General features: G+C 36.9%; 1 protein-coding gene across 1 annotated transcript in view; it reads left to right on the top strand.

Annotated features, from left to right (window-relative positions):
• SLC4A10 (solute carrier family 4, sodium bicarbonate transporter, member 10) overlaps window positions 1-18,988 on the top strand; it is a gene marked incomplete at its 5' end in the record, with an annotated part of 90,131 nt that overhangs the window by 23,113 nt on the left and 48,030 nt on the right. The window contains 2 exons of the mRNA XM_010288505.1: window positions 1,835-1,995; window positions 11,594-11,782. Of these exons, the coding sequence (XP_010286807.1) occupies window positions 1,835-1,995; window positions 11,594-11,782 (350 nt within the window). The remainder of the gene's footprint in view (window positions 1-1,834; window positions 1,996-11,593; window positions 11,783-18,988) is intronic.

The following is an 18,988-nucleotide window of genomic DNA, read 5'->3' as shown; positions in this document are numbered from 1 at the left end:
GCAGTTTGTCACAGGCAAGCCTGATATTATCCCCCTCCCCCTTCAAGTCTGGTATAAAGCTCTGTCAATGAGCCCCACTAGCTTGTAAGCAAAGGCCCACTTCCTCCTTTGAGAAAGGTGAATCCCATCCGATGCCAGCAGGCCTGGTGCTGTGTCAGCCATCCCATTTTTGAAAAACCCCAAACTGTGGTGGTGATGCCAGCCACGGAGCCATGTATTAATAGACTGAGCCTGTCTCTTTCTTCCAGTGTTGCTTGCTTGCAACTGGAAGGAGAAAGGAAAAAATAATCTGTGCTTCACATTCCCTTACTAACTGTCCGAAGGCCCTGAAGTCTCTTTTGATTGGCCTTGGACTACATGTTGCGGCTTCATTGCCACCCACATGGAAGAGCAGAAATGGGTAATAGTCCAAGGGCTATACCAGACTAGGAAGTTTCCTGGTAGATGTCCTTAACCTGGGTCCCAGGGAGGCAGCAGACTTCCCTAAGAGGATGATCTGTATGGCATATTGGACCTTTAGTTCCTCTCAGGAGGGAGTTGCCTACAACTATAACCTGTCTTTTCTTCCTTGTGGAGGTGGTTGTGATGCGGCGGTAGGCCTTTCTGACCTTGGCAATACCTCTGGTGTAGATGGACCATCATGCACATCATCCGTGGACTGGCCTTCCACATCCAGAGCCTCATCCTTGTTGTACAGAGGCACCTAGGAAGGCGAGGTGGGCAAGGAGGGGGTTTGGCCGCTGCCCTGAGTACGGACTTGCCTCCATTCACTCCTTTCCTTTAAGTTACTGCCTTCAGCCTGGCAGAGTTGAGGGGGGAGGGAAGGATACAGGATCCCCTTGACCTTGGTATTTTTCTGGTGGCTGTTCCTGTTTCTGTCTCAGACATGGCAGAGCATGGTTCCACCAGTCTATCTCTTTCTCAGACTCCCTGAGGCTCCCTAACCTTTCTACTTTGTCTTGTAGCTCTGCCACCAGGCAGAGCAGATCTTCCACCTGGTCACACCTTAGCCGGCTGTTCTCACTGCTGCCATTGGGTACCAGTGAGAGGCTCTGGTACTCCCTGCAGCCTGAGACCTGGATGGCTGGATGTTTTTTTTTCATGGGAGCTCTGTCTGGGTTTCCACATCCATTCTGGAAAGTGCAGAGGACATGGTTTTCTGCCGGGTGGATACTGTAGCTAAGCTCCTTCTGAGAGGGTGATGACGACCAACTGAACTCACCTCTTGAGCTGGTAGGGCAACTATGCCCTTCCTGCGCACCCTTCCATGCAAACTGCTGCACCACAGCCTGGCTGATGCGCCACGCTCTGCTTGCCCACTCTATTTGCAGAGAACTTAAACTAACGAAGTTCATAACAGTGTCTTTTCTGAAAAGATTATGGTGGTGATAATGGATGTATTCTGTAAAGTGTGAATATGTCAGTATATTTTCTTTAAATGAAGAATCTCATCTTTGTTGTGTTTAGTCCAAAGTGAAGACTAAGTGGAGAAAATTCTCTTCTATGTTCTTATGATGTATAGCTTTCATTTTTTTCTACCACAAATTCTTCTCTTCTATCCTTTTCATACTACTTGTTCTATCATAGAAATATCACCGTATGCCAAAGAATTACTCAATTTTTTTGTGAAGTACAGTAATTACTTAATACACTTCTCTTTTCTTCTCCGTGGTCAGAATTTGTCTTCAAAAATAGTCTAATACAGCATTATATGGGAAGATGCAGGGAAGGCAATCCAAAGATATGTTTAACAGTGATCTTTCAATATCCATGGAAGTAATTTATTTTTAATTTCTTAAGTACAATGGAGTTATAAAATTGGTTGTTTGCACAGGTGGTTGAAGTTTGAAGAAGATGTAGAGGATGGTGGAGAGAGGTGGAGCAAACCATATGTTGCCACACTGTCACTTCATAGCTTGTTTGAGCTGAGAAGCTGTATCCTGAATGGCACAGTTCTTTTGGACATGAGAGCTAACTCCATAGAAGAAATTGCAGGTATGTATTGATGTTCTATGTATTAGTTATGAAAATTAATCATATAAATAAAGAGCTTACAATATCGCTTACAAGAAAGCTATTGCATAATAATCAGTTCAGTTTAGAAAGTCATAGGGAGTATTTTACTGAATATATTTAGAAAATAATCTAATGTCTGACACAAATGGTAAATGTTTTATTTATGTTTTTTGTATAGACTTTGCTGTTTTCAGAATCAACTTTTATGTAAAGGAGAAAATTAAAATGGAGCGGAGAGGACAGTTTGGATGTATTTCATTGGAACTGGCCTGTTCTCTGCTTCTGCTGTGCCACCTCACATTGTGAGTGATGTGTGTGCTAACTTCCACAAACTGAATCTACTGCTATGCTAATTGTGGGCAATCTATCTTAAAAGAAATTATAGGAAAGTAATCAATATAATTACATAACATGAAAACACACCAGTTTAAAAAACATGTCTGTAAGTTGAGAATGAAATCAAGAACAATAATATTAAGTGTAAGTTTCTAAAAAATTTTAATTTCTTTAATGAAAGTTGAGTGTGTTTTTTCCAGTGAAGGTGTATTTGGCAATTACAATTCTAAAGCTTTTGAGAATACCGGAAGCAGAAAGCAAGAGAATGTAATAGATGAGTCTTATCTCTCAAAAGTATAAGTGAGATTGAGACTGAATGCCATTTTCTGCATTCCTGGTGTTTCCCATAAAGGCTGTAACTAGTTACTGCAGGGGGCTTTTTTTTTTTTTTTTTTGGTAGTGCATTTGTTACTGTAATAAAGTAGGTTATTAGGGGCTGTATGTGCAGACCTGTAATGCATGGCTTCAAGGAGTCCTAAAACCACAAAGGTTGCATGGACATGCTAGAACCATGCAGTACAGTCTGCTATGTTTATTTCCCTTCCCAAATACAGTAGCTAATTTGAATTAGATCGTTTATAAAAATTTGTTAGTAGACAAGAACTGAAGATAAAGTAAGTTTCTTTAGCCTATCAAGACAGGGATAATATAGGTATTATAATCTAAATGTATTTATGTTAGACTTTAAACTCATCATTAAAATGATAACACTCTGCCCAAGGGCTCATGTGCCCTAGAGTTTCTAGTGCTGTGTCCTTGCTTTTGTTGTTTTAAAATCTCTGTCCCTTCTAGCAGAGAAGACACAGAGCAAAGAGCTGTACTAATTTTTTAGTCTCAGATCTCTAATTTTCTGTTTATCTACCCTTAGTAAGGGCTAGTCTCATGCTCATGATGGTTATTGGACTGGTACCCTTGCATATCTTACATCTACTTAAAAAGTTTTACCTTGCTTCTACCTTACTGTATTTCACAACATTTCTGAAAATGTTGCTGTATCTGTAAATCATACATTTGATATTTTATACAAATTATACAATATATTGTTATTTTATAAAAATATAATATTAGAATTATGGTTTCTGTGTACTGCAAACTTTGCTTGAAGATCAAACATGATGCAACAGGTGGAAATTGCAAAAAGAGCACATGCACAGAGAAGTGGTGTGTGAGTGGTTGTTGGGGCCTCTTTGTGCCTGTGACAAGGCAGCAAAGTAGTGCATTAACAGAAAATGTAAAACACACAAATAAAAATAGAAGAGTTTTGTTTAGATAAAGGTACAAAAGACCTAGTTATCAAGAAAACTGCTTTATGGGTCATATGTAAGTCTATGTAAGGGCCAGATAAAATTGATGTAGGTTATTTACGTTATCAGGTAAGGGAGATACTGTACAGTGGCCTATATTTAACAGTGGAATTAAAATTGGAGCAACTAGTGGTAGCTGCCTTTTGCATTTACCTTTCCCAAATTGTTTATGTCAAACTGACGCAAGATATTACTAAGCCAAATCTGCAAAAACTTGTGTGGGTTTCTACTCTATCCTGAGATCTGATTCTCCCATGAATCATGGTCTGAATCAGAGCTTCAGAATTTGTCCTGGTAATGATAAAAGATAACCATGAAGAATAAAAAACAGCTGATTTGAAAGAACAAAGGTGTTTATCAGTATGCTGCTTTATTATTTTTTTAAATAATCAAGAAGTACTTAGATCAGCTGCTTGACATTCTTTTATTGCTTTTTTGTTTAAATAGCACACCAGGATTTTCAAGTATGAGCTTCACATTTTTAATCAAAAAATCACTCAACAATTTCTGCAGTTGGCTGAGAGATCCCTTCTGGAATTGTTTTTATTTAAGTAGGTAAAAAAAGTAAGGAATAACACAATAAAAATAACTTAAGCAAACCTCCTTTTTTGTCTGTTTTTGGAAAATGCTTACTGCATTACTATGCTGTATAGTGAGACCCCAATGAATTCATGTTTATAATCTCTTAATCCTTAGTTAGTTGTAGTAATTTTGTTTGCTTGTTTAGTTAATGTGTCTAAGAATTCCAGTGTTCACAATATTAATTTTGATTTGAAACTCATCAGAGATGTAAGTTGTCCTTCAGTAGAGAATTTGATGAGTTACTGGAATGCTTTTTTGAATCAGTCCTGCTTCGGGGATATCTTGATTTGTTGATTAGGAAAACTTGTTTCTTCTGAGATGAGGCTTTAGGATGACTTTCATGAATTGGCATGCACCGTTTTCACTTCAAAAGTACATGTTGTTGTGGCAGATGTGGGTGTATTTCATTTGTTTTTTTATTTATTTGAACTGGTAGGCATCTCTTTCTGGTAAGGTGATCTGACACATGATAAGGTTTGCATGGGTCTTGCTTTGTCTTTGAGAGAGAATTGTTTTTTTTTCCCCTCTGCAGATTCACTAAGCAGTGAGGTAATTTTTTTTTTTTTTTAACAACTTTGCAGCAGGTTCTTCTGGCAAGTGAATCGTTCTGTAAATTACCCATGTTCTGTGTCCAGTTTCTTTGAAGAGATCTCCTCCCCCCCCCCCGTTAAATAAAGTTGCCAGTTTTTTTGAAGAGATCCCCCCCCCCCCCCCCCGATAAATAAAGTTGCTAATCCATTAGCTTTCCTCTATTATTATTATTTGTGTTGTAGTAATGTTGTTTTCCTCTTTCTCAATCAAGTTGCTTTGTGATTTGATACTCTAATACTACATACGTAGTTCCGGCTCTCCAGTGCTTACAAAATGTTACAAAGGGTGTGGCACGCATTAGGCAGCACTGGGAGGAGGAAAAGACTTTAATAGTAGTGATGACAAGCATGCCACCAAGATAGATGTTCTAGGCATGTTAGAAATTTGATAATTCCAAATAATATGACAGGCTGCTCTTTCTTCCATAAAAACGACTGCTGGACCTGAAGATTAGACAGAACTTGTATCTCTCAGGAAATCATTTCTTGTCTGTTCTACTCAGTTGCTATTCACTGTCAGTAGTTACAGTCCTACTTACTGTATGCTATACAATGCAAACATTGTTTTCATCCTGGAGTTGTTATGTATTCCAACTTTATCTTCCTGACACTTTAGAATTTAAAGAAATGGTTGCTCTTATATGTTGGCTTAAATTTATTTCAAAATTTAACTCGCTTCTTATTTTGCTTGCTAGCCATTCTCATGCTAGGCTAGTCCAGTGATCCCGATGGGCACTTTTGGTTGTTCTTTTCAATGCTACTGTGTATACCAGAGTAGGGGAATTTGCAAAAATAGATTGTACCCTGTGGTCTTAAGTGGTACTCCTAAATTAACTTGTACTTCTGATTCATAGTTTATTACTATGGTTTTTGTTTTTTGATGCAATCTGTTGACAATATTACTGCATTGCTATGGTGCATCATATCTTTTGAGAACAAATAAACTATTTGTGCATGTGTACTTTCTTTTTACTTGTGTTATCACTTTATTAGGAAGAAATGTGTGTTGTGTATTTGTCTTGCTATCTAGGCTATATTCCAATATCAAATTACATTTTTTTAAATCAGTGCCAGTCTTTGTATCCTTTAAAGAGGTATACTTAGCGTTTGTTGCTAAATTGAGACAAAGAATTCCTATTTGTTTTAGGCAAGGCTTTTAATCTATAAACACTTATTCACTAAGGCATTAAACTCTCAGCACTTAGCCCTTGAAAATTTCTTTTTTTAAAGTCTATGTTTTAAGACCTTAATGGGCTTGTGGTAAAATCTACAGATGAAAAACATCTTTTATACTGTTTGCATGGATTGCAGAACATTTTGTATTTTATCCCTGAAACTCTGATATTTCTGCATAAAAATATTTTGGCACCAGTCATGTGGTGAGAATTTTTAAATCATCCTGTGTTCCAGCACATCCATTCTTTATTAGATTCTTTTTCATTCCAAATCTGTCTTATTAAAAAATGACGTGATGTACAAGACTGTAAATTTCTCTGGACAGGCACCCAATATTCTTTGTTGATAAAGAGCTTATTCATACCTATGATGCTGAATTCACAGACAACACCTTATTATAATAGAGACTTCTGAGATAAATTTCTAACATTGTCATCATGCAGTGAAACAGCATGTTCATTCTTGAAGTTTCTCAAAGTGTTCTTAAATTGTGTAAGATGGATTTTATTTTCCCCTTGAAAAGAGTTCAGTTCTTCTGCTGAACTTTATTCTGTTCAAAAATGCATTTTTATTAAACATACTATATGTTTTTTATTTCTATTTTTAATATGTGACATTCTTTTTCCATACATCTTCACAGTGGCTCCTGTACCAGTAAGCTAGGACTCCATGCACAAGGAATTCCTTTGAACATTTGATGTAGTAGTATTTTATTGATCGCTTCTGTATAGAACATATGCTAAAAGGAAGTCTGAAAAATCTATGTAATCAAAACAATTTATTTTGGAACTTGTCTCTTGAGGAGGTATTTGCCAGAGTCTGGCTGCACCATTAGAGAGCAGCTTCACTGTGTTGTTCAAGTTGGCAGATGAAAATGTTCTCTTTTGATATTTTCATTTAGTTCCTTTGAAACCATGTAGATTCTCAGATTACCATCTGGTTTTTTGATTGTAACCACTGAATGAACCCAAAAGGTTCTTCTACTTAACATATGATGCCATTTTCTGTTGTTTGGTTCAAAAACAGTTTGGTCCAGCCTTTAATGGCAATACTTTCTTTACAAAATGAATCACAGATCTCGCATTTTCTTGTAGTTGTGCAGAGTGTACTGTGAACAAATGTCAAACCTTGTCAGATACAAACTGTGGCCTCGGCATTGCACAGTGGTGCTTTGGCGACTTGCACGTGTTTGAAATATTAGATAGTCCCATTTATTTTAAATAGCTTCAATGTAATAATGATTTATTTTTAAAATTGAATTTTAAATATTCCCATGCTTTCCAATCCAGAGATCTGACTGTTTTTTTCCCAAGCAGTCTTTCGTATGTTCCTCACAGTCAAATTTTCAATCTGTGTAACAGCTTAATCTTGTGATTGAGGTCACTGGTCTCTGTGCTCAACAACTCAGGGCATTACATCCCAAGCGTGCAATTTTATTGATTTCAGTAATATCATATTATGCTTTCAATCTGAACAAGTCTTCTTTTGCCTTTGTTTGCTTTAAGCTATATTACTTCATAATAATGATATATTTAAACTGGCTTCAGTTTAGATTTTATTTCACTGGAGCCTTTTGTTTCAGCTGCGACATTCATGTTGTGTTATGTTTCTGACAGTGCTTTTATGGTAAATTTAACTTTTATTACAAACACTGTAACAAATTGTGGGATTGCCTGTGAGCAATCTGCTTCTCTGTTTGACCCTACACCTGTCTTTTGTTCAGCTTTCACCTTCTCACTTACCCAGGTTTTTGCATTTGCTTTATTTACAGCTTACCATGCGGTGGTTACAGAGGAGACTCTATCACATTTTGTTCCTTTGTCTGTGGGTAAATTGTACCAACTTTTAAGTAGCATGGCATTCTTTTGTTTTGTATTTTCCCATGTTAACCACAAATCGGGGAATTTCTTAGATTCCACAAGTCAATCTCAGCTTTCTTTTTGTGTGTAGAGACAGATCCAATGTTACTCATGGCTCTTGTTCTGTTTAGAGATGCAAAATATATTGTTTTATGAGGTTTCCATTCTTTTTTTGGTAGCATCCACTGTGGCATGTTAGTATAGCTCTAACTACTGTGCTTGCTCTCTGAGCTGCAAGCTGGGAATTTTAGCCTCGTCTATACTGTTCACAGTTTTGTGAAATGGTTGCTCTTGTTCTTCAGAAAAATTGCATGCTGTTACTTTAAAAAGCAGACATTTTTTGCTCTCCATCTTTCCTTTTCAAGTAATTCGGCTGAGAAGTTGAACACAGTAGTTTCAGGTAGAGCTACAAACAGAATCTGTGTCTCAGTGCATGGGAACACTGCCTCCTTGGATGAGTGGGCTAAATCCACTGGCTTAGATAGTTTGTTTATAATCACCGTTGTAAACACTGTAAACAGGTCTTGGTTCACAAATGCAACCCAAGAGTCCCAATTGTTAGTTTTCTATTGCTCCTAGTGCCTGACTCACTAGAGAAGCTTCTATTTGGGTTCCTATTAGAGGCAGGTTAAGATAAAGGACAGCATTTCAACTGAATGTCTTCCATAAAGCACTGCTTTAGGATTGCTTGTGTTTTTTTCTCCCCTGTCTTTAAAGGAAAGAAAACAACCACAGACCTTGGCTTTTAAATTAGGTTTTGTAGTCAGCTGTCACTGCAATCATGACTCACACAAAAGCCCATGTGTTCTATTTTTTGTCAATAATCTCTCATTTTGTCCTGCAATTGCACAGTTATAAAATTTGGAAGATTGAGAGGTGTAAATACTGGCAACTTTGCTGCTCTCTACTGATTGCAGTTTCTTCTGCTGTAAACTGTCAGTGCCAAGCTATGTCAGGAGAATATGAGCCCAGCAATTCAAAACTTATATTTCTTGCACAGCTAAAAGAGCTCTGCATCTTGTTTCTTTACTTAGCATGGCAAAAATCAGGCCCAGTTTAACTTGGAGGGAGTGTCGAGGCAAGAAAACAAATCTTCACTCTTTTCAAATCTGAATGCATCTTCCCTTTTTACGTGTGGCAGAGGTACTACAGTAAAGGAAAAGTTGTAAAAAAAGAAAACTCAAGGTAAGCCACTTTCTTCTCAGCTTGTCAGGAAATAAAAATTGTTAGTCACCACACTGGCACTAACTCCATGGCTTTTGTGACTGTTAACGAATCTAGCAGAGCATCTAGGCAAGGAAGCGGGTAGGATATGATTTTATTTTTCCTGGCATTTTCTCTCCTTGAGTGGATCATCTTAAATATTGACATAATCCTCAGCATTTCATTTATTTTATTATTTAATATGGAAAATAACTGTAATTCCAGGAATGACACCATACAAGTGGAGTTCCACTGATCTGTAAGCAAGGTGATGACCACAACCCTAAATTTGCCTGTTCTAGAGGAGTCCTTTTTTTCAGCTCTTCCTTTTGATTTCTGTCTTAGAGCAACTCAAAGAAGGTAATCTTTGTTTTTGCATCTTCTACAATTTTTCTTTTGGTCAGCAGAATTAAAAAAGAGGGGGGAGAGGATCGTTTCAATTGTACTTTGGCACAGATACCCTAAGTTACATATTTATTATTTATCTTTTTTCCCTCTGAAGATCCCTTGTCATGTTACAGAAAGTAGTAGCCTGTTTTAGGAACTGACGTGCAAATTCATGTACTAAGGCTGTCTGAAGGGAAGATAGTCTTATCCTCAGGGCAGAGGCAGTTCCTCCAAAGGCAGTAGAGTTGAGCAGGAAAGTGAGTATTTTTCCTGGAGCTGGAATTTTCTTTTTTTTTCCTCATGTGTTGCAAATTCTTGGCTCCGACTGAAAAAATTCTCTTGAACTTGTGTTACCTTCTCTTTCGCCTTTCTGTCACTCATCTTTCTGCTATGCCTCTCTGTCTCTTCAGTGAGTATCTAGAGTAATAGAAAAACTGTGTTTGTCTAGACTGGGAGTGTAAAGATAACTGACTTCATGGTGTTTGAGTTAACCCTGGAGAGAAAAGTTCCCTTCAGAGTAAGGTGAAGCACTCTGAAGATGGGTTTTGTCAGTTTAGGCACTAAACCTAACCAATACCACCAGGCAGTATTACTCTTTGGTGTTAGCTGTTCGGTCAGCACCGCTGTTAATACTGCGCAGAATGTGATTGCTAGAGAGGGTCAAAGGCAACGTCGAAAACCTCTGCATCGCACTTCATTGTGAGATGCAGATACATCTCTCATCTTTGCATCTGTTGGCAGCTGCATTTATCTGTGGGCGTAGCCTTGTCTTTTTGTGTGTGTGTCCTCATCGAGATGTAGATTTGTTGGTAGCCTCTTCATAGTAAGTGAAACATGTAGGTAATTGTTTAGACATGTAGGTAATTGTTTAGCTCTTAAAGCAACTACGTATCTGATACATTGGCTAGTTTTGTGTACATTGAGAACTTCAGGAAAACTGTTGTGTTTTTTTAAATATATGTGCAGTGCATAGTTGACTGTTAGCAATTAAGCTCTGCTTTTAACCAGCATAATTATTTAATCCCTTTTATAATCTTTCTTCTTTTTTCTTGCTTTTGGCAATTATCAAAGACCTGACAAATTATGTCTCTACTGATGATGCATCTGCTTTTTATTTTTTCTGCTCTGCTTGCTTTTCTACTGAGTTTACTGGTAGATATGAATCTGACTCCAGCACAGAATCATGAGCTGTCTGCATTTTCAGTACAAGGAGTTTTTGACTCAGCTTATTATATCACTATTTTTGTGCAGTACAGTTTCTTCCAATGGATATACAAGGACAGTGTGTACTTAAATGCTGTCTTACTTCCTTTGATACAGAATTTCTTTTTTTCTTTTCTTTTCAGCATTATTACTGTTGCTAGCAGTACTTCCCAAAATAGTAATTTAAAAAATCCCACAAAATTCCCAACTGTTCTTTCCCATTTGGAATACATTATGCACATATTTACAGTTTTGAATATGAAAATGTAAGAATATTTTCTGCCAGTGGACTGCAAAAGTGGTTGTAATTTCTTAGCAAGGGGATCAGTTTCGCTCATAATCTCTATGTAATGATTCTTGCAGGAACTTGTACATCCAGCAGTAGAATGTGATCCTATTAAGTATTTACAAATAATGCAGCAAATTTTCCTGTATTATTTTATCTGACATTTCTTTACACTGTACTGAAAGCATTGTAATTATAGTTATAAGACATAAAAAGCTAGACTGTGATCTCCTGTGATAAGTATAAATGGAATAAAAAAGTTGTTTCCTCACAGCATGCCAGCCCTTTGTAGCAAATAAGGTAGTAGTTATTTGGAAAAAAAAGACACCTTATACACATCATAATCCTGGGTTTAAATGCATTGTGTGTGGGAGTGCTTAAAGACTGACTTCAGAGTTCTTTAGGTGACCTTAATTTGGGAACTGCGTATCTTTTGAGGGATTGACTTTTTTACATTAATAGCATCCTTTTTTGACTTCTTTTTTTTCCTGAGAGTGAAACACTTCTGGATAAAACTTACCATTTAATTCTGTTGTGTTAAAGGAATTAATACCTTTGATTTGTAATCGTGTAGGGTACTAATTCTTATTATTGCAATTTAAAATATTTCCTCTTTCCCCTCTTTTATTATGTTTATATATGTATTTTCAGATATGATTCTGGACCAGCAAGTGTGTTCTGGGCAGCTCAGTGAAGATGTTCGTCATAGAGTGCATGAAGCATTACTAAAACAGCATCACCATCAGAACCAGAAGAAGCTGAGCAACAGGATCCCAATTGTGAGATCTTTTGCTGATATTGGAAAGAAGCAGTCTGAGCCCCATTCCATGGATAAAAATGGTAATGCGTTATTTAATTTTGCATTTTGAGCTTTCAATAACATTTGCCTGTTCAGTATTGCATGTGCTTTGTAGCCATGGCTTGAACTCAGTGATTCTGCTCTGAAAAGCTACTGTGTAAAAGTGGTACCTTTTACATCAGAGTGGTTCCTCTTACACATTCAGTAACGCACCTGTTTAAATTTGAAATTGAGGTATCTTGCACAACTCAGGGCTGTGCAGAGATACTCAAGGGAACTAGCTCAGGTGTTGGAAGCAGGCGAGTTGTGTTAGTGTGCCATTCTGTCCTGGGTAATTGGCATGGCACATTATCCCCTGCGCAGCACAGCAGGTACACTTGTGGGGCTTTAGGCACTCTGTGTGATCCCTCAGACTGAGCTTTGAGCATCTGTGCACAGTGTTGCTCTGAGCTGTGGACATGCTCCATTAGTGCCAGAAATATGATATGACTATTTTTGACTTCAGTTGACTATACAGGGCCTATTTAGTTAAAAGGTAACGGATTGTTGGAATAGGTTCTAAGCCTATGACAGTGTATGCATTAGCTAGTGTTCAGCGGGTGCTTCAGATTTCATCATTAAGTTTGAGGGGTTGGAAAATAAGAAAAACATTTTCAAGGTGACACTGTTGGAGAGGTGCTGCAAGAATTGTACCTTATTCTTTCAGAAAACCACTTTTTGGAAAATCATCTTCATGAAAATGAGAGAGCATGTTTGCAGAGTGGTTCTACAGTAAAATACTGGCTTAACTTTTTTCTTCATTGCTTTTTCAGAAGCCTTTATAAGCTGTATTGTTGGTATAGGTTAATCATAATGAAAGATCATTTCTTATTGCCCTTTCCTTATTTACATGAACACAGGCCTGTGTTATGAAACTTGCAGCCAAATTTTGCAAATATTTACGATTACTAGAATTATACATTGCAGAATTAGTGAGCCTTTGTATCTAGTATCACCACAATACCCACAACATTTTTGTCTGAACACCATTGGACTGTAGTGACTCTTATTCCAGAAATCACCTTAGCTTTAGTGAAATCTCTGTTCCTTCTGCGCTCTCCCTGGTTCAGGGCCCTACTGAGCTCCCCTATCACCCTGGGAGGTGGGGAGTGAGGAAACAGCCGGGGCACAGGGAAGGTGCAGGGAGCAAGAGGCAGCTGTGTGCTGAAAGAGTAGTAGTGCGGCTGATCTGTAAAGATGGGGCTGTTGGTATAAAGATTAACTTTGGTTTGAAGGAAGGACCTTTTGTTTCAAACATTGCCATATAAAAGTTTAATAGGTACTTCTAAATCTGGCTGCTTCCCTGGGGAAGACTCTCAGACCTAAAAGGCAACATATAATTTAATCTGAAGAGGATATTAAATAGAAACATATTAATTACGTCAAAATATCATTTTAAAATTAAGGAAAAATAATATTTATGAAGGTGTGTATGATAATGCATGTGGATGCACAAGAGTAAAAGTAGGATGATTGTCCATGCTTTTTAAGGGAGCTTTCCTGTTGATTTGTACAATTCTTGCTGATGACTTTAAACGAATATTCAGGAGACACTTAAGAAGGTTAATGCTATAATGTTCCTATTCCTCAATTTCCACAGGACACAAGATTGCAGCTCGCGTTCCATAAGCTTGTTGCACTCCATCTTATGTAACAAATAAGCAGTACGTCTCCGTAAAAAGACTCCTCAGGGCAAGCTGTGAAAGTATCATAAGCTCAATTTCAGTAACTTTCTGTATCTGTTAGTGGAACTGATGCAGTAATTCACTCCAGAAACATCACACTTCTGCCCGAGTTTCTTCTGGAAACCTTCATGTCTCTATCTAATTCCCCCCAAAATAGATTCTGATCAGGACAGCATCTAAGTGCATAATAAACACACTAATTTTATATACTCAGTGGTTAAGTGATTCGGTAACTAGAGACACGCATTTTTACAGGTTTTCACTTCTATATGTTTATTTTGCAAGATGAAGAGCTACTGAATTCCAGTTCACGTGCTTGCATAGAGATGCCTCGGAGCACACTAACCCCTGGTTAAAAAAAATCACTTAGTCGCTCTCACTCCGTTAATGTAAATTAAGTTAAATGCACCATAAACAACACAAATCTAAATAATTGTAGAACATGTATATGAAAGTAAACCAGCTTTTAATCTAAATTACAGTGAAGAGTTCCAGTCCCAGTCTTTTTGGACACAGATGTCTTTTAATCTGTTTGAAGCATTCTCTTCTACTTGCATCCTTTAAGTGCTAATGCACAGTTGGCAGTACCCTGCATTGACCTCTTTAAAATATGTGATGGCCCTGTGATAAACCAAAGAGGGTTGGTTTATTTTAAGTTTGTCTCTTACCACGCATTACCCTGTTAAATTAAAAAGTCTGAATCTTATTTTATTGCCTGAATTGTACTAAAATGTGTATTAGCTTTAGAAGAGGAGAATTCAGTCTAAGTTCTTGGTTTTAAAAAGAATCATGATTTTCCTCTTTTCAAGACAACAGCAAATAAGCAGCTCATGGGCTTGAGTGGCAACTGTTGTCTCAATACTCCAGGATTAAAGGTGTGGGGAAAGACATGATTCTGGGGAGCTGCCTAATTTCAGGCACACTGACTGCTGCCTCTTCTGGCATACTCTTAGTTATTTCTTTACCCTGGGTAACTTGCCATATTGTGTGGTGTGTAAATTATGCAGGAATCTACACTGAAATGCTCAGCTTTCAGGAGCTCTGCTGTCCTTTGAAGCTTGACTAGGGGTAGCAATGACATTTCTTATAGTTTTCTTCTGCTATTGCCTCATGACCCATGTGCTGGAATTCAGATACAGTGTTAGGCTTGCTGCAGCTGTATATTTTTAGATTTCCATGGAGTGTCTATACAAGCTTCTCATAGTAATACAAAAATGAGTTGTTAAAATATAACTTTGGATCAGATGAAAGCAAAAGAAAAATGAGATAAATATGTGTAAAAGAAAGCAAAATTAAGGGATATAAACACCTTATATTATTGTCAGGAGTGAGCTGTAAGACAAATCTTTGTTTCCTGAGGACAAACTGGTAAAATGCAATTAAGGCATCATTTTAGTCTGCTTATTCCCATTTGTGCACCAACATTGTGTAGAATGTATGAACGTAACATGTTCCATATCTTGCCAACAGTAGCAGTATTGCTCTCTCTTTTTAATACCAAAAAATGCATTAAAATAGTAAAATATTTTATTATTGCTTTTACTTTCTGGATGAGAAGCTTAATTCCTAGAAGACTGCAGGGAGAAAAACAGATTGTCTTGGGTACTACTGATGAGCTTACAGCTCAGTTCGCCCCTATCAGAGATCATGGTCTTCAGAAACAGCAAGTGCAAACCCCATTCTTTGTCCAACTTCTTGACTGTGCTAGTCTGTCAATGTATCGATTTCCAGATATTCAGGAGCAAAGGCTGAAAATGAAGACATAAACTTAAATTCAATATATGGCTATGCTGCTGACAGACCACTGTGATATCTTTGCTGGAAGATAGTTGTACATATGTTCTCCTTCCATTTTTTCTTTGTTTAAGAATCTGTCAGACCATCTAATTAATTTGCTTTGTATTTAGTAGTATTATCTTTTGTTTACAATGGCTTTTCTTCACATCCTCTGCAGGGCTAAGATGTCAGGGTGCTATGGATTTACCATGCATTTTTAATGCTGCCATGCTGTGTTTAACTTTCACTTTTCATTAAGCATCAAAACTGTGAGAATTAAAAGCCTGCTTTTGATGTTCCAATAAAAACCGACAGTCAAATTTGGCATAAGAGCAGGAAAAATTATTTTTTGGTTTTTTTTGAAGTCTAATTTGACACCAAATACCCAAAATGGAGGGTGGCAAGTAATTTTAGCATAAATACTGTAAAAGGCAGGTAAAAATATGAATCTTTGCCATTAGTAAATAATCTTTAGAAAGTTTGGTTTGTAAAGCAATTTAACTTACTTTTACTGAGATCGGTATGTTTTTCACTCTGATACCAGGGAGCTGTTCCTGTGAATTCCTATGACATGGTCTAAAAAGCCAAAGACAATTGCAAATATACAACACCTTTCTATTGTTAGAGGAATGCTAAAATAATTTCATAAGCCTCTTCCCTTTATTAAAAAGGGTTCTGCAATTCAGAATTTAAGTGTGCATGGCATGAAAAAGTAGCTGATTTGACAAAAATGCAGTTAGGAAAAGAAGTTTTCATCATGTAAATATTTTAGCTTTTTTGACTGGCTATTTCATTTTTGGTCTAGACTTCAGAGTGTGTGTGTGTATATGTAATGAGATTTAACAGATGTTTTACTGATTTAAGTCAAAGAGTTAGGAACTAGGGGGGAAGAGCATGGCAGGATGAGTGACTTGTACATTGTATTTCCATGCACCTTGCTGGAGTGTTCTTTATCCATAACAACATGATCTTGTGCCTGTTTTCTGTTCCATATGTATGCCATTTATAACTGCTGCTTCTCCCTTTATGTCAGAACAGACACATTATTAGTGTAAAAATTGCATTACACCACACAATGTGTCTGATTTTGAGAAATTCTGAAATTCTGAGGAGAGGTTTATCGATATGCCAAAGAAATGTAAGAAGGCAATGGCATATTAAATTGCGGATCTTCAGAGTTAATAGCATGAGCTGCTGGAGCAGTTCATTGTGACATGTTCTTTTTCAAACCTTTTCCCAGTTATTTCATGTCCATCCAGTTAGCATGATGGGCTGGTTTGGACTTCTTCATTGTTTTATGGCAGTATGAGCACACGCTGAGTGTCTAATTTAGGACAGTGTGCTTTAGTGCTTGGGTGTCTAATTTAGGACAGTATGCTTTAGTGTCCCAGTAAGTCTAAATTACCAGCAATGGTAATGGTGTTTGTTACTTTTCTCAGTTTCCTAATCTCTTCTAAACATCAGTTCAAGCATTTATGCCATAACTCAGAGCTAGTTTAGAGCATGTGAAACTCTGATGTCAATACTACCATGTGGAGAGAGATGGACATTACTTGGAGACATATGAAAAGGGTAGGGAGGCATTCTTAGGTATGTGACCGTATTTCTTCATTTTGAGAATAAGTCACAATGAATGCCATATATATACAGTTTTCTGGCAGTACGGGATCTGGATCAGGTGGATTGCTCCAGCTTTCCTTGAAGAGAAGACAAACTCAAAAGACAGTTAATTGTAGCTTAAATTAGTTAATGCTCTATTTCTTGTGTTATATTCTTCTCAAATGTATATATTTTAATCAACTTGTATTATCTACAGGTTTTTATATTACTAAAATATAACTTGTATTTATGAACATTTTCATCTGATACCTATTCTTTCTTTCTCCACATTTCCTTGTACCCGTGATAAAATATGTAATCTATATGTATAAAACTGTATCATTCATCTTTCTATTTCTTTATTTTGCTCTGTCTTTGTTGTGTCTGTCTCTAACAGGCTCATCTCATCTCTGTATCTTCCTCATCTCCTATCCTTTGGGTTCTGTAAACTCCCTGAAGGTTCAGAGGTAGTATAAATACCTATTCTTGCTTGGGCTTCAGATAATTTCAATCATACACCCATGTCTTCATCTCTGTTTCTTGATAGCATGCAACTTGCTATAGTGATTAAAAAATACCTCAGGCCTTTGTCAGAATCGGTGGCACACTTAAGAGAAGCTTGTGTGGAATGATGTTTTTTGAGGAAAAAAATGTGCCATTTCTTTATAAGTTCATTTTCTTACATCAATTTGTAAAACTGGAAGTCATAGCATTTTAGTTAAAACTGGATGACTTCATGTGAATTATGCCTGAGATTCAGGCCTAGCATTAGACTTGCAGTGACTTCTTCCTCGTCCTCTTAAATTATGCATCATTAGCGAGCACCAAATCTGCTTGCAGTTACACAGGTACAATGGGAGTGACATGGTTCTCCACTGATTTAAAATGTTAAGCATCAAGAGGCCTAAAGGTATATATATAATTCAGACTGCAAAGATGGTATCACTGTTCTTGTTACATTAGAATTTTATCATACGCTTAGGAAAACTTACTGTTTTTCAGTCCTTGATTTTTGATCTGGACAGTGTGTCCATTTAGGTTTGGAAAATTGGTGACTAGTTGCAGTGAAAAGCCTGAAGATTGTTGTAGCTGGCTTGCAAATCAGACTTTTTTTCTGAATGGGAAGAAATCTATATGATCTAGAAAAATAAGCAACTTCTTTTCTGGTTCAATTTCCTTTGATGTGTTGGTTGCATCAAGTTTGTTTCCATTAACTGTGATTTGTATCTGAATACATTGTTCTTGGTTTTTGTGATTGACATTCTAGAGACCTCTTAGATTTTGACTAGTAAATACAACACACATCGTTAAATGTCTTGAACTTTAAATATTTGGGAGTAAGAGTATGTTGCATGTGACATTAATTTACAGGGATTTTTTTTTCTTTTATTTGTCAGGACTAATAGTCTCAAAATGCTGAGCGTTATCTGCAAATGCAAAGTTCTATTAGTGTAACAAATGTGGACCTTCTTTTGATGGATTTTAATTTTTAAGTGGCTTGGCTTTGCATGACATGGTATTTTTTGTGTGAATTGTTGCTCTATTCAAAGCTCTGGCAATTCCACATTATGTGAAAAAAACACTAATTTTTTTATATACACCAATTTAAAATATAATTTTAAAAACTTTGCTGATACCAACTTTTTAATATATAGATAAGTCTTAGCACCCATCTTAGTGTGGTTTTATCTGTTAGGTATTAAGTTCCTTTGTATGTAGGCTGGTGACTGTTGACATTTAGGTGGAAATCAAAGAGGAAATGCTTTTTTTTGGGGTGTTTTGTTTTTTGTTTGTTTGTTTTCATCTAGGTATGATGTGACAGCTGCCCTCTTTGTTCACATAGCTTTTTAATTGATTGTTGCTTCATGGGACCATCTTGGTGCCAATAACCGTGTCCTTCATTCAGAGAAAAAAAATCAGTTGCTGAAATGAAAAGGGGCTTGAAGATAAAGCACATATATAGTTGCCAACATGCTTTGGCAAACTGAATGTTTTTAATGACAGAAAACCTGTGTAGCATGGTGATGCCAATGTTCACTAGGTTGCCATCAGTATGTTTTTGGTTCTACCCCATTGGGAATTACTCATGTGCTTAACAGTGTTCACCTCAAAGGCATCTGATTTAAGTCAACATGAAATTGTACACAA

This window comes from Phaethon lepturus, unplaced genomic scaffold (genome assembly GCF_000687285.1).
Source record: "Phaethon lepturus isolate BGI_N335 unplaced genomic scaffold, ASM68728v1 scaffold3646, whole genome shotgun sequence".
In the NCBI taxonomy this organism is placed as follows: Eukaryota; Metazoa; Chordata; class Aves; order Phaethontiformes; family Phaethontidae; genus Phaethon; species Phaethon lepturus.
This window is presented reverse-complemented; position numbering and strand designations above follow the sequence as displayed.